The following is a 22,881-nucleotide window of genomic DNA, read 5'->3' on the forward strand; positions in this document are numbered from 1 at the left end:
GTTTTGATATTGTGCTGAAGTTATGTAAGACGTTAACACTGGGAGAGGCTTGGCAAAAGACACACAGGCTCTGCCTGACATTTATTTGCAACTTCCTATGAATCTACAATTTTTTCAAAATAAAATAGAAAACAAAACAGAACAGGGCCATAGTTTGCCAACTCCTGCCGTAGAATTTTAAGACGGCTGGTAAGCCCACTATACCTATGGGTCGTATTAACCTTAAAATAAGTAATATTTACTTATATAATAATGTGCTGTGTAGGAACACAGCACAGTGACAGCCCTCTTACAGGAGCCGACATTTTCTCGTTTGTCTACAGGTCCCAGAGGGTTCTTCAGGAAACCTCCTTCTTGGTGATTTTAAATTCTGTGTTTCACTGCTTCACTTCCTCTTTGAGTCGAGAGGCTGAGGTTGAGAGAGACCTCAAGGAAAGCGGACAGAAGGCATATTGATAATTCTGCCTCAGAAGAGGGTGGCTCTCCAGAATTCTGGCCACAAAATAGCATGGGCTCGCTCATTGGGAAGTGTATTCCCCCACACCCCTTCAGCATCCCTGGATGCTGGCATAGTATTTCCATATCTATAGCCCATTGCTTTATCCTTCAGTATGGTTAATACTGCCCCTCTGGGCCTCACTAGAGGGGTCTGTATCGAATATCTTATTGAATAAGACACGATGAAGTCCCTTTCTTAAGAGGGACAAGCTCAAATCTCTGAGACCACAAAAGAGCAGGCCAGGAAGACTACTTTTCTAGAAAACGACCACACATTGCTAAACTTGCTGAAAATTAATCCCTAATAACAAAAAGTCTATTTTTCTTTCCTCCTCTCACTTCTTAGATGTCTGCTGAATATTTATTATATGCCAGGGACTCTGCTTAGTGTTGAATGAATGGAAAACAGGAGCCCGTACTGAATGCCTTCCTCATGTCGGGGACTCTTCTAAGTGCTTCCTATAGAACTACATCTTCAACTGCCAAGTGAAGCAGATAATATTAGTCTTTTTACGCTGAAAATGTCCGCAGTAAAGAGGATATAAGCTGCAAGTGCTTGAGGCCTCCATGCAAAGCCCCAACGTGAAGCCAACCAGGGAGAGAGCAGGGTAAGAAACAGAGACTGAGCCCTGATGACATTGTTTAAAGATCCAACACGTCTGAAGCTAACCTGTCATTTCAATTATGCACATACATTCCTTTAGACGTTAGCAATTTCGACCTGGGTTTGTGCCACTGGCGTCTGAACGAATCCTCCGGGGAACATGGTTGTGATTCTCAAGGAACCTGGTGGTGAGGAGCAGGAGATGGACAGATATTTATAATCAGTAATGCAGGTGTGTGCAAGGTATAACAAGTGAGCGTCCAGAAGAGAAAGTGAATGGTGTCACTTGGATCAACAGGAAGATCATGCGCGAGATGTTATGTTTGAGCCAGGCCTCCTGTGGGAGTAGAGTCTGCAGTTGGACAAATCAAGAGTCTTAGAAAAAGGGAGCAGAGGCAAGAGGGAAATTTTGGTAAGAGGAAGCTGCATGTACAAAGATATGGTACATTTCACATATTCTACTCTGGAAACTGATCAGAATTTACCGAGTAGGCCAATAGGTATTGCAGATTAAGGGTTTGTCAGCGGCCATTATCCTGAGAGCTTTCAAATTCTTGTGAAGGGGTTTAGATTGTATTTGGTGGCAGATAGAGACCCACTGAACCATTCAGTGAGACTGAGCAAGACACCTCCCACAGGCCTGGCTCATGGGAGGGACCCAAGACACGGAGGCCCTGTATGTCCAAGGGTCTATAAGAGGTGGGTGGTGTTATAAGGTGCACGTTGTAAAGATCACTGCCCGTTTGGAAAGTAATGGGGAGGGAGCCCCATTGCAAGGAAGATCGTGGGGGCCCCGGTGGAAGGTGAAGCCTTGCTAAGCCTCACCGCCTGGAGATGAGAGAATAGGGCTGGGGTGAGGAAGATCTAGGACGTAGAACTGAAGGACTCGGGACAAATAGGATTTAGGGACTGAGGGTAAGCTGCAGGTCTAAGTGACCCCCAGGCTGCTGTCTTGGATGACTGACTTCGTGCCAATGCCAACTTCTGAGCTGTGAAATGAAGGAGGGTAAGCACATTTGCAGACAGGCAACAGAGGAAAAGATAATGAGGTCAGGTTTTAACAAAGGGAAGCGGGATGTCAGGCAGACAGTTTTATATACATATAGGTCGAGATGTTGAGAAGGGGGCTAGACTGGTAATACACGTGGAAGTGACTGGCATACATCTCAGTGTTTCTCAGCTCTGGCAGAACCTTAGTATCACCTAGGAAGCTTTCAAATATACTGAGGCCTGGGACCCCCGAGTGGGATCTTCTTTGCCGCTGACATTCGTAGCAACAGGCTAGCAACAGTAGCAGCCCCCTTATTGAAGGACAGCTGAATCCTTGCCTGTAGACACCGATCTGATTGGTTAGGGGAAGGGTTCCCAGGCTGGGTGGGCATCATGGGTGTACCACCTGTGCAGTCACACAGGGCCCCGTGCTTCTGATCTTCCTGCTTGTGTCACTTCTCTGCTAGCATCATCTTGAAGTCTTCATCATTTTTGAAACAAGGGGCCTTACATCATTGTAATTTTGCCCTGGGGCCTCCAACTTATGTAGGCCATCCTGGGCCCAAGCATGGGTAGTTTCGAACACTCGCCAGGTGATTGTAATATGCAGCCGAGTAGCACAGGGACAGAACAGCTTAGCCCAGGAAACATGGAATGGGAAGTTTGTGGATGGAGCCCGCAGAAACATTCACATTCTGTGGGGGGATGGAAGAAGGGGTTCAGGCAGGAGAAGCAAAAAAACAAAAAACAAAAAAAAATCAGAGAACTAGGGAAGCAATAGGAAAGCTGGAGACCTCAAAGCCAAGACAAGGGAGGGTGGTCAGCACATTTATAATACTGCAGCTCTATGTTAACTAACTTGGATTTAAATTAAATAAATAAATAAAAATAAACACAGCTTTGTGGTTTTGGTAGGACTATATTTCACTTTAACCATTGAAAATTCAGCCTCTAAATTGAGTTGAGCTGTAAGTATAAAATACACACCAGATTTCAAAGATTTAGTTTAAAAAAATGTGAAATACTTCACTAATAACCTTTGTATTGATTACATATTGAAATATTAATGTTGTAGATATACTGGGTTAAGTAAAAGGGATTATTAAAATTAAAAAAAAACAAAGGTGGGGGGGGTGCTTGGGTGGCTCAGTCAGTTAAGTTTCTGACTCTTGGTTTCAGCCCAGGTCACGATCTTGTGGTTCGTGGGTTGAAGCCCTGCGTCTGGCTCTATGCTGACAGTGCAGAGCCTGCTTGGAATTCTCTTTCTCCCTCTCTCTCTGCCCATCCCCTGCTCACATGCTTGTTCTCTTTGTCTCTCAAAAACAAAGATTAAAAATTTTTTAATCAAAAGATAAAATAGTGCAGAGAGATAAACAGCTAGGTGTTCAGGATGACACTTATTAGCTCAGCCAGACCAGTAAGCCAACACAGGATTGAAGGTGAACAAGTTAAAAACAGGACAGCAGGGTTCCAAAGAGCTCGGCCATGAAGGAAGGGGAAGAAAAAGGGCTGTGACTAAAGGAAGACGGTAATTGTTACTTTTTTTTTTTTTAAGTCTAACACATGTTAATATTGGTGGGAGGAAAGCAACGGGAAGCGCGGGCATGAGGGTAAGTAATGGGAGGGTGACCAAGCAGATGTTGGGCAAATGGGTTAAAGAATTCAAGTTCTGTGAGGATGGACTGCTGACCCATTCATACCATCTTTGTGTCTGCAAGAGGCCGTGGCGTGTGACAGGTGCTCACACCCTCAGATGTGGTCAGCAGCCAGAATGGACTACAGGGCAGTGGTAATTCGAGGCTGGAACCAGAGTGGGTCACTCGCTAGGAGGGGTGGGTCGCAGTACCTCTGTTCTGCACCTTTTCCACCACTTTGCTGTGGGCGTCTTTTATCTGCTGCGGGTTGGTGATGTCCATCTGGAGCACGGAAACGCGCTTGGAGCAGGTTCTTCGCAGTTCCTCTGCTCCTGGTCCCTTTTCATTCAGAACTCCGACAAATACCGTGAAGCCAAGCTCATCCAGATATTTGGACAGGGCATGGCCAAATCCAGAATCACCACCTGCAAGGGATGAAGGCAAGACAAAGTGGGCTCAGACTCAGGTGGCAGGAGAAGTCACTTAATGAGGAAAACATTCCATGCTAGGTATGATTGTCCACGTTTTCTGGAGAGGGTGGCACTTGAGGAAGTTTCTTTATCTGCTAAGTGGAAAAATGCACAGACAAGCCAAAACAGATGCATTTCTCTGTATAAAAAGAAGAAAAGTTAGGTAAAATTTGGAGTGGGGGCTTAAGTGAAAGGGGAATTTCTGACGGAGGGATGGTCCAGGAGTGGCTGGTGGCCACATAACTTAGGAGGGAAAGTAAAGACACATCATGGAAATTTTTCTATTAATCTCTGCTGTGTCATATTTGATGTAGCTTCCATCACTCCATAAAATCTTCAGTGAATCATTCATTACAAACTAATACCTTAGGGTCAGTTTTGGGTTTTAGAGACGTAACAAAATGTCAGATCCTGCGTCCCTGTGGACAGAAGTCAGTAACAAGAAGCTTCCCAGTCCCTTCTAGGTTATGAAAGATGATGGCTCATAGCCACCTGCACTGCTCATCTCCTCAGAACTTTTACCCCCATGATGGCCTTCTCCCAGGTTGTTGAATAGACATCAACCCTAGAAAGATAGTTGCAACAGAAACCAGATAGAAGGCCCTAAGTGCATCACTTTGTGGAAATAAATGGATGACAAATAATATGTAAAATACCCCTCATACTTTGAGGTGGGAGTTTATCCAAACCAGTCTGCAGGATATTATGGACCCTTGAAAAATGGTTTTATGCCCACAAGTGATAGATATCTGAAGGTCTGAATGAAGGCAACATGCACATAAAATCACCTGTTGAGCCACAGCAGAATAAACACCCAACAGTCAATATGCCTCCAAAACTCTAAAGGCGAGACATAGTCTTCACACTGGCTGGGTCAGGTGATCTTTCCTGTAAACCTTGAGGGATCCCTCTTATCAGCAGTCAGGGGCTATAGTCAGGCATCTACCTAAGAACTGGAAAATATGAGAAATCAGAGAGCACGCTGACAGTTAACTCAAGGATCAATGTGTCAGTGACCAGAAAAGACATCTTACTTCCAAGCTAACAAAACCTTCTTGGAATCTGAACAGAAGTGTCACTGTCCCTAAGAAGAGGATGATCGCCATTAGATGGTGAAAGGACAAACTCAACACCAAAAAAAAAAAAAAAAAAAAAAAATGAAACAATGTAATTCAAAAATGGGCTGAGGCACTGAATAGACATTTTCCCAAAGAAGACATACAAATGGCCAACATACACATGAGAAGATGTTCAGTATCACTAAGTGCCAGGGAAATGCAAGTCAAAACCACCATGAGATATCCTCTCACACCAGTTAAAATGGCTACAATCAAAATGACAAGAAATACCAAGTGTTGGCGAGGATGTAGAGAAGAAGGAACACTTGTGAACTGTTGTCATGAACGCAAATTGGTGCAGCCACTGTGGAAAACAGTATGGAGGTTGCTCAAAACATTAAAAATAGAAATACCATATGATGCAGTAATTCCACTATTGGGTATTTACCCAAAGAAAACAAAAACACTACTTTGTAAGGATACGTGGATCCTTATTTTTATTGCAGCATTATTTATAACAGCCAAGAAATGGAAGCTACTTAAGTGTCCATCAATAGATTAACGGATAAGGAAAATGTGTTTTATACACACACACACACACACACACACACACACACAAGAATATTATACAGTCCTAAAAAAAGAATGAAATCCTGCCATTTGAGACAACACGGATGGACCTAGAAGGTATGATGCCCAGTGAAATCAGTCACACTAAGAAAGACAAATACCATGTAATTTCACTCCTAAGTGAGACCTAGAAAACCAAACAAATGAATAAACAAACAAAAGGCAGAATCAGACCTATAAATACAGAGAACAAACTGATGGTTGTCAGAGGGGCAGGGGGTGGTGGGTTGGACAAAATGGGTGAATGTAGCATTTTGCTTAACAAAACATCTTGGAGTGCTGCCTGGGTGGCTCAGTCGGTTGAGCGTCCAACTTCGACTCAGGTCACGATCTCACGGTTTGTGGGTTTGAGCCCCATGTCGGGCTCTGTGCTGACAGCTCAGAGCCTGGAGCCTGCTTCGGATTCTGTCTTCCTCTCTCTGCCCCTCCCCCGTTAGCTCTCTGTATCTCTCTGTCTCTCAAAAATAAATAAAAACATTTTTTTTTAATTTTTTTTCAACGTTTTTTATTTATTTTTGGGACAGAGAGAGACAGAGCATGAACGGGGGAGGGGCAGAGAGAGAGGGAGACACAGAATCGGAAACAGGCTCCAGGCTCCGAGCCATCAGCCCAGAGCCCGACGCGGGGCTCGAACTCACGGACCGCGAGATCGTGACCTGGCCGAAGTCGGACGCTTAACCGACTGCGCCACCCAGGCGCCCCAAATAAAAACATTTTTAAAAAGTATCTTGGAGGAATATCCATGTCAGTTGATATAGCTCTACCCCATCTTTTAAAATTGCTGTGTCAGGGGCGCCTGGGTGGCGCAGTCGGTTAAGCGTCCGACTTCGGCCAGGTCACGATCTCGCGGTCCGTGAGTTCGAGCCCCGCGTCGGGCTCTGGGCTGATGGCTCGGAGCCTGGAGCCTGTTTCCGATTCTGTGTCTCCCTCTCTCTCTGCCCCTCCCCCGTTCATGCTCTGTCTCTCTCTGTCCCAAAAATAAATAAATGTTGAAAAAAAAAAATTTAAAAAAAAAATAAAATTGCTGTGTCATATTCCATCAGAAGCACCAAAAGTTATATAATCATTTTCCTATTCATGGACATTTAGGTTAATTCCTTCTTTTGCTCTCATGTACAGTGCTGGAAAGAATATCACTTATGTGTCTCTGAATGTATGTATTTGTTCTCTAGGACAGACACTGAGACTTTCTGGGTCAAAGATAGACACGTTTAAAATGGTCATAGATTTTAGTCCTTCAGATTTATCAACAAGGCGTGTGAATGCCTGTTTTTCTGTCCTTTTGTCTTATTTATTTATTTGTTTCTTTGTTTATTTATTTATTGCTTGAGTGTGGCTCACACAATGTGACATTAGTTTCCGAAGTGCAAATTAGCGATCTGACAAGTTTACACATTATATTGTGTTCAGCACAAGTGTAGCTACTATCTGTCCCCATACATCACTCTTACAATACTATGACTATATTCCCCATGCTGTCCCTTTCATCCCTGTGACTTATTTGTTCGTTGCATAACTGGAAGCCTGTATCTCTCACTGCTCTTCACCTAGCCCCCTCCCCCTAGCAACCGCTACTTTGTTCTCTATTTATGGATCTGTTTCTGATTTTTTTTATTTGTTTTGTTTTAGATTCCACATACAAGTAAAATCATACGGTATTTGTCTTCCTGACTTATTTCACTTAGGATAATACCTTTAGGTCCATCCATGTTGTTGCAAATGGCAAGGTTTCATTCTTTTTTATGGCTGAATAATATTCTGTGTGTGTGTGTGTGTGTGTGCGCACGCATGTGCACCACATCTTCTTTATTCATTCATCTATTTTTTAAAATATTTTTAATGTCTTTATTTTTGAGACAGAGAGACAAAGCACAAGTGGAGGAGGGGAAAGAGAGTGAGAGACACAGAATCTGAAGCAGGCTCCAGGCTCTGAGCTCTCAGCACAGAACATGATGCGGGGCTCAAACTCACAAGCAGTGAGATCATGACCTGAGCCCAAGTCGGATGCTTAACCGACTGAACCACCTGGGCACCCCTCTCCTTTCATCTGTCAGCGGACACTTGGGTTGCTTCCATGTATCGACTACTATAAATAATGCTGATTGCATTTAACTTTTGCTTCTTGTATGTCCATGTGCATCTATGCTCAGGAGACAGGCCTCTGTGTAAGCGTCACCACCAGGGCCTGCCCAGAGGAAGAGACAGTAACAATGGAGGCAGATAGAAGCATCTGAGCCAGGGGACAGATGTCCATCTTGGTATAAATGAGCACATTAGAATTATGGCTCTTCAACATGTAATAATATATGTGTGTACCAGTTTTGTGAGCCCAGTGAATATGGCTTTGCCCTGCAGCTGGACAAATTCAACTTCTCAGTCAACTATGCTGGAACCAGCTCCTGGACAGTGCCAAGCGCCACAGATAGGTGCCAAGCACGCAAATCCCTACACCACCCCGGAAACCCCAGATGTCACTGGTGACCAGTACTGTCTTGCAAAATTATTCTCCAAATGTCAACAGGTGAGATTACCTTTCCCATTCTACACATGGGAAAACTGAAAAGGAGAGGGGCCAGCATTACAGAGATAGTAGGGATAGACTTAGACTCTCTGCCTGGGCCTAAATCCAAGCCCATGCCTCTTCGTTATCCTGGACCAGCCACCTTCTCCTTTATCTGTTTAAGAAGAGAGGGGAAGTGTGGGGAAGCCAAGTCCAGAATGGTCCTCGTGTGGTCCAGCAAGGAAGGGTATGATCAACCTGCAAGTAACTAACTTAGAACCCGACTGGCACGAAGAATGGGTCTGGAGCTGGGTTACACCTGCTCTGGCGGGCAAGGCCATGTGTCCACGGAGGGCCCCTCCCATTTGTGATACACCAAACCCTGTGCTTCTGCCTCATGGTCGATGCAGCTGGGCATATTGAGGCCATGAATTTTCGAGCTTCCAGTTCTCCTGACAGGTTTCTGTCATATTAGGATGTCAGCATGTTCCTTCCCTGCACAGAAAGAATCGTTCTGCAGTGCAGAGATGAAAGCCGTGGCCCCGGGTTCCATGCAGCAAAGAAACACCCAGCCAGGGCATGTGCAGAGGAGGGTGAGAAAGGTTGTCCACCCAAAAGTCTACCAACAGACGGATACATAAACACAACATGGTGTATCCATCCAATGAAATATGATTCAGCCATAGAAGGAAATAAAGTTCTGTTACACACTACAGCAATGGTGAATCTTGAAAACTTTATGCTAAGTGAGAGAAGAAGGAGATGTGTTGATCCTGACTACATGTTCTCTGAGTAGAGAACAATCTGGAAGATTTTTTTTTTTAATTTTTTTTTCAACGTTTATTTATTTTGGGGACAGAGAGAGACAGAGCATGAACGGGGGAGGGGCAGAGAGAGAGGGAGACACAGAATCGGAAACAGGCTCCAGGCTCTGAGCCATCAGCCCAGAGCCTGACCCGGGGCTTGAACTCACGGACCGCGAGATCGTGACCTGGCTGAAGTCGGACGCTTAACCGACTGCGCCACCCAGGCGCCCCTGGAAGATATTTTTGAAAGTAGCGTCTTTTTAAAAAAATTTAATTTATTAAGTAGGCTCCATGCCCAATGTGGAGCTTGAACTCACGACCCTGAGATCAAGAGTCACATGCTCTACTGATGGATGGAGCCAGCCACGCACCCCCTGAAGGTCGTAACTTTGACTAGCTTTGTGAATCCAGGATCTAACTCTCTAGAAAGTTCCTAGGAAGAGCCTGGCATGTGGAAGATACAGGCAAACTTCAGAGATTTTGCGGGTTCAGTTCCAGACTGCCACAATAAAGCAAGTCAAATGAATGTTTTGGTTTCCCAGCATATATAAAAGTTATGTTTACACTATACTGTAGCCTATTAAATGTACAATAGCATTAGGCCTAAAAAACAATGTCCATACTTTAATTAAAAAATACTTTATTGCTGGGGCACCTGGGTGGCTCAGTCAGTTAAGTGTCGACCCTTGATTTCGGCTCACGTCATGATCTCACAGTTCGTGAGTGATTCAAGCCCCGCATCGGGCTCTGTGCTGATAGCGTGGAGCCTGCCTGGGACTCTCTCTCTCCCGCTCTCTCTGTCACTCCCCTGGTCGCTCTCTCTCTCTCGTTCTCCGTCTCAAAATTAAATAAATAAATGTTAAAAATAATATATTTAAGAAATACTTTATTGCTACAAAATGCTAACCATCATCTGGGCTTTTTGCTGGTGGAGGGTCTTGCCTGGATGCTGACGGCTGCTCACCAAGTGGAGTGGTGGTTGCTGAAGGTTGGGGTGGCGGTGGCAGTTTCTTAAGACAACGGTAAAGCTTGCCACATCGATTGACTCTTCCTTTAGAGAGTGATTTCTCTGTTTCATGTGATGTTGTGTGATAGCATTTTACCCCCAGGAGATCTTTTTTCAAAATTGGAGTTAATTCTTCTCAAATCCTGCTGCTCAGTTTATCTGCTAAATCCTCAGCTAAAACAACTCAGTTTATCTGCTAAATCCTCTCTTGTCATTTCAGTCATCTTCACCAGGAGTGGAAACCACTTTCACAAAGGCCACTACTTTCTTCGGTCATCCAAAGATGCAACTTCTCATGCATTAAAAGTTTTATCATGAGAAGGCAGCAATTCAGTCCCACCTTCAGGTTCCACGTGTTTGGTTTTTTTTTTAATGTTTATTTATTTTTGAGAGAAAGAGAAAGCACAAGCCAGGGAGGGGCAGAAAGAGGGGGAGACAGAGGATCCAAAGTGGGCTATGCACTGACAGCAGAGAGTCTGGTGACAGCAGTGGGGCTCGAACTCACGAACGGCGAGATCATGACCTGAGCCAAAGCTAGACGCTCAACCGATTGAGCCACCCAGATGTCCCAGGCTCCACTGTTAATTCTGGTTCTCCTGCTATTTCCACTACATCTGTGGTGACTTCCTCCACTCGAGTCTGGACAGCCTCAAAGTCATCCATCCATAAGGGTTGGAATCAACTTCTTCCAGACTCTTGTTAATGCTGATATTTTCACCTCTTCCCATGAATCACAAATGTCCTTAACAGCATCCAGAATGGTGAATCCTTTCCAGAAGGTTTCCAATTGACTTTGCCCAGATGCATCGGAGGAATCACTTTTTATGGCATCTCTAGCCTTACAAAATGTATTTCTTAAATAATAAGCCTTGAAATTCAAAATTACTTCTCTATCCACGGGCTGCAGAATGGATGTTACGTTAGCAGGCATGAAGACAACATTCATCTCATTGTACCACCCCCATCAGCACCCTTGGGTGACTAGATGCATTGTCAGTGAGCACTAATATTTTGAAAGAATTTTTTTTTTTTCCCCTGAGCAGTGAGTCTCAATACTGGGCTTAAAATATTAGGCAAACAGATGTGCTGTCGGCCAGGCTTTGTTGTTCCATTCATAGAGCACAAGTAGAGCAGGTTTAGCATAATTCTTAAGGGCTCAAGCCTTTTCAGAATGGTGAGTGAGCACTGGCTTCAATTCAAAGTCACCAGCTACATTAGCCCCTACGAAGAGAACCAGCCCCTTCTTTGAACCTCTGAAGCCAGGCGTTGATTTCTCTTCTCTAGCTTTGAACGTCTTGTTGTTGAGTGAAAATCTATTGGTCACTGTAGCCATTTTCACTATGTCTAAATACTTTGCTGCAGCTTCTGCAACAGCGCCTGCTGCTTCACCTTGGACTTTGAGGTTAGGACGACAGCCTCTTTCCTTTGCGCCTCACGAACCAGTATCTGCCAATTTCAAGCTTTTCTTGTGCAGCTTCTTCGCCTCTCAGCCTCCATGGAACTGGAGAGAGTTAGCACTTTGCTCTGGATTAGGCTTTGGCTTAAGAGAATGTTTGCTCTTCTATCCAGACCACTGAAACCTTCTCCACATCAGCAGTAAGGCCTCTCGCTTTCTTCGCATTTGCGTGTCTGCTGGAGGAGCCCTTTTGATCTCCTTCGGGAACTTTCCCTTTGCACTCACAGCTTGGCTAAATGACGCAAGAGGCCTGGCTCTGGCCTATCTCCACTTTCAACATGCCCTACTCCCTGAGCGTAGTCACTTCTAGCTTTTGACTTAAAGTGAGAGACAAGGGACTCTTCCTGTCACTTGCACCCTTAGAGGCCAGAGTAGGGTTCCTAACTGGCCTAATTTCAATACTGCTGAGTCTCAGGGAACAGGGAGGCCCGAGGGCAGGGGGAGACGAGGGAAGGGCTGATTAAGTTTGCTATCTTCTATGGGCACGCTTCGTGGCGCCCCAAAACAATGACAATAGTAACGTCACAGATCATTGATCACAGGTCACCATCACAAATATAATAGTAAAGAAAAAGTTTGGAATACTGTGAGAATTACCAGAATGTGTCACACAGACATGAAGTGAGCAGATGCTGTTAGAAAAATGGCGTCAATAGACTTGCTCAACCCAGGGTTGCCACAAACCTTCAGTTTATAAAAATCGCATTGTCTGCGAAGCACAACAAAGCCAAGTGAGGTAAAAGGAGGTGTGTCTGTGCTGGAGGCAAATGGAGTGATGGCGTGTTGAACTTTGCCAGGCCCTGTGATTCTGGAAAACAGCAAACAGAATCGCCCCCTCTCTTTGTTTCTTAGGAGACAGCTTAGTGCAAACAAGTCACCTGCCCCCTGTGACCTGGGTAACACTCATGGATGCTCCCCTGGCTTACCTGTGACAGGGCCAGACCCAGGTCCTCCATTGCTCCATAAATAATTAGCTGAATGGCCTGTCACCAGCGAATCATCGGAAAAAAGTGCTTGTTAACCAACCTTTGGTGCAGATTCTCTTCTTCCCCTGGGCCCTGGCCCACCCCCATCCTGAGCCAGTAGGCAGCCACTCCTGAGAATAGGCTGGTCTCAGGAGAAAACCTCCTTTCATCTACTGTCTGGTCACAGCCTGCCTGCCCATGCAATGCCCCTCACCTGGAGCCATCTGCACGTGTTTACTGCCCCCTCTAAAAGCAACATTCTGTTTTTGGTCCAACCCTTGAGATACTTGCAGACCTATGGTCAGAGTATTCCCCATACGACGCCCGTCCTATCCCCCTGCAATAACCCTTTCAAATAAAACCTCTCCTTAGTAAATCGGGATTTGTTTTTATTTGACGGTGAATTAACAAAGCCAAAGTTCATAGAAGGCCATCTGCTTATCCTTATCTGTAAGAAGGCACAGCACAGAGGCCTGGGTGTGAGCCTTGGTCCCACCATCCCTACCTGTGCAACCCTGGTCAAGTTATTTAACTTCCCTGTGTCTCCGTTTCCGCATCTGTAAAGTGGACTTGCTAATGATACCTAAACCAGTTAATATTTGTGATGTGTTTAGCAGTGCCTGTTCCCAGTAATAAGTATATAGATTAAAAAAAAATAAAGCTGTTATCCTTCCTGATTTTCAGGCCTTTGCATGCACAAATTGGCAGACGAAGAAATTGTGTCTAGCGAGGATCAATTCAACATCTCAGTTAAGATGCGTGCTGCCTGAATCTGCGTCTTCCACACATGAGTTTTGGAGAATGTTCTGTGTAGTTGTGTGGACCCTCTATGTCTTCATCTGGGAAGTGGGGTTATGACAGTACCTCCCTCCTAGGCTGATGTTGGGAGGTAACACACAGTGGATGTTTTACACAAGACCCCGCATGTTGTAAGCAGCTCTTATCAGTATCGTGGCTCTAACCAGGACATCGTTTGTGATTTACAGTGTTAAAGATCAGGCTGTGCTAGCCCTGAGCCTATGCAAGTGTCAGCGCACCTTGGGAAAGAAAGCCGCTCCCTGTTGAGAATCCTTGTGTACTCTGGAAACCCTAATACAAGGCTGGGGCCTTGGGGAAAAGGCAAGTGTCTCATAAGGGCTCTCTAATGGTAATCTCTGAAAATAACCACACCCTGCATGGATTGCGTGTTCACCAAGTTCCTGCCGGCCTCTCACATACTAACTCATTACATGCTCCCAACCACTCTGAAAGGTAAGTCATTTTACTACCATCAGTTACAGAGGAGGAAACTGAGACACAAAAAGAGTTAAATCGTTCAGCTGGGACATGGCAGGGTAAGGTTGGAACCCAAGCAGGGTCCAGGATCTAAACAGCTGGGATATAAAATATTCAATTCTTTGGGGCACCTGGCTGGCTCAGTTGGCAGAGCACATGACTTTTGATCTCAGGGTCATGAGTTCGATCCCCATGTCAGGTGTAGAGATTACTTAAAATAAATAAATAAAATCTTTAAAAATATTCCATTCTTTTAGCACACAGGATTTAGCACAAAGAAGACGGTCAGTAAAAAGCATGTGTTGACTAAATGGGCATTTAAGAAGGCATTGGAATGTGAATGCTTTCAGAACAGAGAATCCTGTCACTCATGTTGATAGTACCTGACTCAAAGTAAGTACTCAACAAAACATTTGTTGAGTTGGACATCCATCCCTGGTAGAGGGTGGATGACATGCTGGAGTTGGGTTTAAGCTATGCCCTTTGAGATCATTCTATCTCTAGTAGCCTAGAAATATATCAACTTGGAGCAAGTAATGAGCATTTAAACAAAATCTGTGCAAGATAGGAGTGAGTTTGAAATACGGATTCATTCTAAAAATATTAATAAAGTCTCCCTTTATGTGCAAAATGGAAACAGTATGAATCCCTTTAATTCAAAAGAGTTAACAATTGTGTAGTCTCAAAGCTGGTGGGCTCATGGGAACTAGATTTATGCCATTGCTACTCGGGAGTGCTGGATTCGCTGGTCAACAGAAACAGTCCAACGTTTGTTCAAATCTTAAATTAGTTAAGTTGTGAAGGTCAGAAGTTCTTTAGGACGATGTCCCTTGAATGTAACACACCACCCTGTAAAGGTGAGACTGCGTGTGCTCTTGGATACAAGCTGGTCCCTTGGAAGTGACATTCAAGTCTTTTTTTTTTCCTTTAATTCTTTTAATGTCCATTTATTTTTGAGGGAGAGAACATGAGCTGGGGAGGGGCACAGAGAGAGAGAGAGACAGAGGGAGAGAGAGGGAGACACAGAATCCGAAGCAGGCTCCAGGCTCCGAGCTGTCAGCACAGAGCTCAAACCCGTGGGGCTCAAACCCACGGACCGTGAGATCATGACCTGAGCCGAGGTCAGACGCTTAACCGACTGGGCCACGCAGGTGCCCCCCTTGGAAGCTACATTCAGAAAGAGGGACGAAGAGGGAAGAATGTGTAAGCCTGTAAACTTCTAGTCATTATCCAAACATCCTACAAGTAATGAAACTTTAAGATCAACAACGGGGGGGGGGGGGCGCCTGGGTGGCTCAGTCGGTTAGGCGTCCGACCTCGGCTCAGGTCATGATCTCACGGTTGGTGAGTTCGAGCCCCACATCGGTGGTGAGTTCGAGCCCCACATCGGGCTCTGTGCTGACAGCTCGGAACCTGGAGCCTGCTTCCGATTCTGTGTCTCCTTTCATCTCTGCCCCTCCCCAACTTGTGCTCTGTCTCTCTCTGTCTCTCAAAAATAAATAAATGTAAAAAAATTTTTTTTTAATCAACAATGGGGAAGTAAAAGAAGAAATCCCTATTTATCTTACCAATATAGCACAACTTTTATAGGCTTCATGTTTTTTTCTTCTAGACTTCTTTCTGCACATTGTTCTTTAACAATTCCAGTTATAGCACACATATAATTTGACAACTAATTTTTAAATTAATATTAGGTAAACCATTTTTACACATTTATACATTGTCTTCAAAACCACAAACCATTATTTTTCATAATGAGATGAAATTCTCCCTATTAAAATGCAACAGAGAGGGATGCCTGGGTGGCTGAGTCAGTTAAGCTTCTGACTCTTGGTTTCGGCTCAGGTCATGATTTCCTGGTTCATGGGTTCAAACCCCTCATCAGGCTCTGTGCTGGCAGTGTGGAGCCTGCTTGGAATTCTCTCTCTCCCTCTCTCTCTATCCCTGCCCCTCCCCCACTTGCACTGTCTCTGTCTCTCTCTAAATAAATAAACTTTAAAAACTAAAAATAGGGATGCCTGGGTGGCTCAGTCAGTTAAGCATCCAACTTCTGCTCAGATCGTGATCTCACATTTCGTGAGTTTGAGCCCTGCGATGGGCTCCGTGCTGACAGCTCAGAGCCTGGAGCCTGCTTCGGATTCTGTGACTTCATCTCTCTCTGCCCCTCCCCTGCTCGTACTCTGTCTGTCTGTCTCTCTCTCTCAAAAAACAATAAAAAAAATTTTAATAAAAAATTAATTAATTAATTAATTAATTTAACAGATGCAGCATGGAGAAATGGTCTGAGCCTGGATTCTGGAGCTAGGAGACTTGAGTTCAAATCCTGGCTCTGCCACTTACCAAAGTCACTCACATGACTTTGGCCCATCAACCCCTCTGTGCCTCAGTTTCCTCATCTGTAATGTAGGGCGATACTAGCACCTGCTTCCTAGGTTTGTTAGAAGGATTAAAATGGTTTGATTAATTAAAGTAATTGGCACAAGGCCCGGCACAGGGCATTTACTATTCAGGTGTTTGTTAAGTAAATGGCAGCTGTGCTCTTCAACCCTGCTACTACTTTCATTGGCTGCTTCTAGTTCCTGGAACCAAAAGAATTGTCAGTTCAGTTCTTATCTTGGGTCATCGGCTCTACTTTCTGCCAGTGGTCCCATCTCTCCCACACCCTGTCCCTAAGGCCCCTCCAAGTCCTCCCGTTGCCAGTGATCTCTTGGACCAACAGTAGCCACAAGCAGGGCTTCTTAGGGGTACAGGCATCTTCGGAGGTATTGAGGGCTTTTCTCACAATGGATTTCACTTCTAACAGTGGAACGCACAAACACAAACTGAAGATCTGCTATGTATCAATAAGAGCATGGTCTGATATGTGTTTTGCTTGCACAGGGCGTTTTGTAGAAACCTAAACTAACACCTAGAGTCAGGGGAGTTCACCTGAGAATCCAGGTCAATGGTTTCTCTTGGTTAACCGGGAGATAAGCCAACTGCAGGCCTGCATTCCAACAAGGAACCCCTGACTTGAAACTGAGGATCCCTATGCTCCCTGCCATGGGCCATACTCTCAGAGCAGGGCTCCATGGTGGGCATGTGCCACTCCCAGAATTCCTTTTTATTTATTTATTCATTCATTCATTCACTTACTTATTTACTTACTTATTTGTTTATTTATTTATTTTAAATAAAATTTATCATCAAATTGGCTAACATACAACACCCAATGCTCATCCCAACAAGTGCCCTCCTCTATGCACTCCCGGCATTCCTAATGATACCTGCCCCACTCCTGTAGCCTTGTGAGCCTCCAAGACCCTTGATGTACTTTGTCCCACTTACAAAAGTCATCTGGGCCCAGAGATGCTTATCTTGAAACCTGTGCAAAACTGAGGAGGAAATGACTGTCTCCTCCCTTGCTTAAGACTTAAGCAATCCATCAGATTGCCACCCTCGTGTTGTCACTGCCTGTTCCCTATAAAATATATTAGGGTTGATAAAATGGTAGATAAATAAAATAAAACTCTAGTGCACTTAAGGCTTCCCTGAGGGTCATTTAAGGCTCAGCTCTTAACCCAGGAAGAGCAAATACTTGCAACTGTACCACTAACACCACCTCCTTTGCCAGTGGTATTCTCAAGGTAGTAACTGTTGGGTGGTGTGGCCCCGGGAAAAGTCCATTCTGTAATGGAAATAAATGCATTTTTTCCCTGAAATAGAATCTTTATGAATAATTATGCCATGCTATTGCCATCTTTTTTTAAAGTTTATTTATTTATTTTGAGAGAGACAGAGACAGGGAACAGAGACCGCATGAGCAGGGGAGGGGCAGAGAGAGAGGGAGAATCCCAAGCAGGCTCTGCTCCACCAGCACAGAGTCCGACATAGAGCTCGAACTCACAAAACTTTGAGATCTTGACCTGTGCCAAAATCAAGAGTCAGATGCTCAACTGACTGAGCCACCCAAGCGGCCCTGCTATTCCTCTCTTAAGGTGGCCAACTGAGGGGTGCCTGGGTGGCGCAGTCGGTTAAGCGTCCGACTTCAGCCAGGTCACGATCTCGCGGTCCGTGAGTTCGAGCCCCGCGTCAGGCTCTGGGCTGATGGCTCAGAGCCTGGAGCCTGTTTCCGATTCTGTGTCTCCCTCTCTCTCTGCCCCTCCCCCGTTCATGCTCTGTCTCTCTCTGTCCCAAAAATAAATAAAAAACGTTGAAAAAAAAATTAAAAAAAAAGATGGCCAACTGAGATGCCAAAACATTCAATACTTGTTCAAGGCCACACATCTGGGATATGCTAGAGTTGTCTTTTGAACCCAGATTTGCCCTTTCTAAGGCACGTTCTTTTCCTTCTATGAGTCGTTGTCTCTTTGAGCACCTTGGGCAGAAGATGGGCAGGGAGGATGCACAAAGTGGGGACACCAATGAGAGCTGTCTGCCAGAGAAGGGTCTCCTTCACTGGTGCCACCTCTCTTTCCAGAGGATGGATTCCTATCATCCATGCAACAGCACCAACTGCTCATCCAGAAGGGGAAATGCAACAATTTGTTCTCAAGTGGTGCATGAGGGAACAGCTCCTAGACTGGCTGCAAAATAAGCAAAAGTGACTCTGCTGGGCTTGGGCAAGGGCTAGACTCCCAGACCACAGTCCAGTCCTGATGTCTCTCCTGAACTTCCCCTGTGGCCGCCCCAAATTCATCACCTATGGCTTCACCTTCTAGAATTCCTTATTCTCCTAAATGACATCACTCTCCTCCCAGTTACACAAGACCAGTGCCTTCTCCTGATCTTCACCTCCATTCAGTCCCCTTGCCTTCCATCCTAAGATTTTGACAGCCATCTCCATATCTCCTTTTCTGCACCTCATGATGAAAAAATCCAGGTCAACCCAGGTCAGCCTGCCATCAGATGGCCACCGAGGTTGGGGTGCAGTAGGAAATGGCATCATAATTGTCCAAAATTTCATATTACATCTATTCAGGTTATTCTAGTTAAGAAACAATGGACACGAGTCTCAGTACTGACATCCCTGAAACCCATGCTGATGGGGAAGATGTGTGGTCAGCTGAAATGATCAGAATTTCAGAAATCCTTGGCCAAGCCCAGACACCATTAGAAAGACTCCTCCTTGAGTCTTGGGTACTCTGGCTGAGTACCCAGATTAGGGCGGGGGAAACTCCCTGTTGACGGTACTAGGGGACTCAGCCAAGACTTCCCAGCCCCATTTCCTCTAAGGGTGTCTTTGCAGAGATTTGGAGAGTGCTTTTTGGGTTTTTTTCTCTAATCCACTAAATACCCACCTTCTCATAAAGAAAGAAAATAGGGAGAGATGAGCCAACAGTTGGTATCCATGACCGTAAAAAGAGGTAGGGCGCTGGCTTTCCCTAAATGCCACTTTTAACTTCGGACGTGTCTTCCTATCTCCACATTCATTCATTTGTGCATGCATCATCCATCTAGGAGTCCCTGGGCTAAGTCCTAGAAACACCACCATCAAAGAGAGACTTCTCCCCAACTTCATGGTGCTTACTGCCTTAATCCTGAGTCCCACTGAAATCCCTGGGACACTCTAAAAAAATCAGTGCCCAGGCCACATGCCCAGACAGTCTTAATTTAGTTGGTCTGAGATGGGACTAAATGCTGGCAACAGTTTCTAAAGCTCTCCAGGTGATTCCCATGTGCAGTCACGGTTGAGAAACACTGATCTAAGGTGGGGATCTCAACCAGGGTGACTTTGCTCCCCTGGATATTGGGTAATAGGTGAAGGCTTTTTTGTTTTTTTGTTTTTTTGTTTTTTTTTTTTGGTCACAACTCTGATGATCCAATGGGTAGATGTGGGGATGTTACTTGACATCCTGTAGCTCACAGGGCAAACCCCACCACAAAAAGTTATCTGGCTCCAAATAGCAGTAGTGTTAAGGTTGAGAAACTCTAGCTAGGAGGAAGACAGACATTAGGTAAATTATTACAATACAGAGTGGTGAATGTTATAAATAGAAAGTTCTGGGAACTATAGGCCGTAGGTAATATTTATAGGGAACCCCAATTTCCTTCTTTAGTAAATATTCCATCGGAGAAGAATACTGGCAGGAGAGAGAAAGAACTAGGTCCCCTCCATCAGGCCGGGACTCTGGTGCTATCTAGTCCACGATTCTACCTCCTGTGCCCAAAACAGCGCTCGGCATGTTGTAGTTGCTCTGTAAATATTTGCCTAATGACAAAATGCCCACTGATTACGTGGAAGCATCAGGCACCGTCACCTTTCTCTTTGCCCCACTCTGTACTGGTTTCCTGGACTCGCTGCTCCTCCTCTCCAGCCTGCCAGCCCCTGCCAGCCCCTGCCCTGCCGTATGTCTGCACCTCAGAGCCCAGTTCTGTCCCTGAGCCTACCCTTCCTCTGCCTCCAGCCTTAGACATTTCCACTGACCACAAGCTAAAATTCAGGTTCTTCAGTTCAGCAGCAAAGGCTGTACCATCTGATTCCAATCTACATTTCCAAGTTTATCCCCCCCTCTCCTTCTGCTTGCATCCTGAATGCCACACGGAACCATACCTAGAACATCCTTGGTGTCTCCTCACCCACATCTTTGATTACATCGGACATTCTGCCTGGAATGCTTATGCATGTCCCTTTCGCCATTCCTTGCCATTTGAATTTTTAAAAAACTATTCCCTACAAGAAAACCTTGTATAATGGACTATGTACCCATCTTCCATCTACAAGAATTATCAATATTCTGTTTTATTTATTTCCTCCCCCAATAGTTTTCCCCTTTTCTCTGCATTTTTTTTTAAATTATTTATTTATTTAAGTAATCTCTCCACCCAACATGGAGCTCGAACTTACGACCTTGAGATCAAGAGTCACACGCTCTTCTGACTGAGCCAGCCAGGCACCCCTTTTTCTCCTACATTTTAAAGCAAATCCCACCCTTAATATCATGTTATCCATAAACCTATAATTATGTCAGTATACACCACCAAAAGGCAAGGACTTTTCAAATATAACTACATGGTCTTTATAAGCTTGCAAAAAGTAACAATTCCTTTTTTATGTTTATTTATTTTTGAGAGAGAGAGAGAGAGAGAGATGGAGCATGAGTGGGGGAGGGGCAAAGAGCGAGACACAGAATCCAAAGCAGGGTCATTCTCCGAACCCACAAACTGTGAGATCATAACCTGAGCCAAAGTGAGTAGCTTAACTAGCTGAGCCACCCCGGTGCCCCAACAATTCTTGTTCACTGTCATCTAATACCTAGGATGTACTCCTCTTTCCCCGTTCATTTCCAAAATGTCTTTTTACAGTCGGTTTGACTCAAGGTGCAAACAAGTTCCACGAGTCACATTTGGTCTTCATGTCTCTGAAGTGTCATCTCTTCTACAGAATTTTATTCCCTTTTTCATCCCATTTATTTGTTGAGGAAACCGTGGCATTTATCCTAAATAATTATTATTTATTATTAATTATTATTATTTATTCTAAATAATACCCCACATTCTAAGTTTGGCAAACTGCTTCCTTATTCTGTTCTTTAATTTGCTCCTTTGTCTTCTGTATTTCTGGTAAAGTTAGATCTAGAGGCTTAAGTTGATTTAGGTTCATTTTTCTCCCCCCAAGACTGCCTCGTAGGTGGTGCTGGATGCCTCCTGTTGCACCACCCACAAGGGCAAGCATGAGTCATGTTGCACTTTTAATGATGGTGATTGATCAGCAAATTCAGGTGCTGGCAACCCAACCATATAATTCAAGGTTCCCCGTCAAACTTTCACATGAGGCTTAGCCTACATTAATGATCATTGCCTCCTTCACTATTTCATTCAAGATAACACACACACGCATACACACACGTACACACACATGCACAAAATGATTCTTCTACTTCTGTCACTTCTTTCGCATTTATTAACTAAAATTGTGAAGACTGACAACATTTTTATTTTATGTTTTTTTTTAACGTTTATTTATTTTTGAGACAGAGAGAGACAGAGCATGAACGGGGGAGGGTCAGAGAGAGAAGAGAGGGAGACACAGAATCTGAAACAGGCTCCAGGCTCTGAGCTGTCAGCACAGAGCCTGACGCGGGGCTCGAACTCACGGACCGTGAGATCATGACCTGAGCCGAAGTCAGACGCTTAACTGACCGAGCCACCCAGGCGCCCCTGACAATATTTTTAAATGTTAAAATGTTAACATTTAAAAATGTTAGCCTTACCATAATTATTATTGTAATTTATAATTATTTTGAACTGCCATATGCATATCAAGAATAAAGCAAATAAGGGGCATCTGGCTGGCTCAGTGGGTGGAGCATGCAACTCTTGATCCGGGGCCCTGAGTTCGAGCCCCATGTTGGGAGCAGAGATAAGAAAGAAATACGCTTTAAAAAAGAAAAGAATAAAGCAAATGAAGTATTATGTTAATGTCACTCGGAACCAAGATTTTCAGCATCGAAGTAATTCAGTAAAAGCCCTGGCATCTTAAATTTGGATTAAAAGCATCAATACCCTTTCCAAACGTCACATTTTCTTCAGTTCTGTCCTCTCAAAAGGCTTAGAAGCAATGACATTCCTCAACATTCATATTTTGAAACCCTAATTCCAACGTGATGGAATTAGGAGCTGGGGCCTTCGAGAGGTGATTAGCTCATGAGGTTGGAACCTCTTGGATGGGATTAGTGCTCTTAGAAGCTAGTCTGTAGACTGTAGAGCTAGTCTGCTCACTTTCTTGCAGGGGACGATACAAGGAGAATCAGCAGCCAGCGACCTGGAAAAGGATTCTCCCGGAACCTGACTACGTGGGCGCCAGAACTGTGAGAAATGCATTTCTCTTGTTTTTTAAATTTTTGTTTTAATGTTTACTTATTTATTTATTTATTTATTTATTTATTTGAGAGAGACACAGACAGACAAAGCACAAGCCAGGGAAGGGGCAGAGAGAGAGGGAGACACAGAATCCAAAGCAGGCTCCAGGCTCTGAGCTGTCTCAGCACAGAGCCCGACACGGGGCTTG

At 44.6% G+C, this 22,881-nt stretch overlaps 1 protein-coding gene across 3 annotated transcripts in view; it reads right to left on the reverse strand.

Annotated features, from left to right (window-relative positions):
- HSD17B2 (hydroxysteroid 17-beta dehydrogenase 2) overlaps positions 1 to 22,881 on the reverse strand; it is a 99,734-nt gene that overhangs the window by 46,171 nt on the left and 30,682 nt on the right. For all 3 annotated transcript variants that reach the window (XM_030297207.1, XM_030297206.1, XM_030297205.1), the window contains exon 2: positions 3,939 to 4,151. In XM_030297207.1, coding sequence (XP_030153067.1) covers positions 3,939 to 4,151 — 213 coding nt within the window. The remainder of the gene's footprint in view (positions 1 to 3,938; positions 4,152 to 22,881) is intronic.

Source organism: Lynx canadensis, chromosome E2 (genome assembly GCF_007474595.2).
Source record: "Lynx canadensis isolate LIC74 chromosome E2, mLynCan4.pri.v2, whole genome shotgun sequence".
Lineage (NCBI taxonomy): Eukaryota > Metazoa > Chordata > Mammalia > Carnivora > Felidae > Lynx > Lynx canadensis.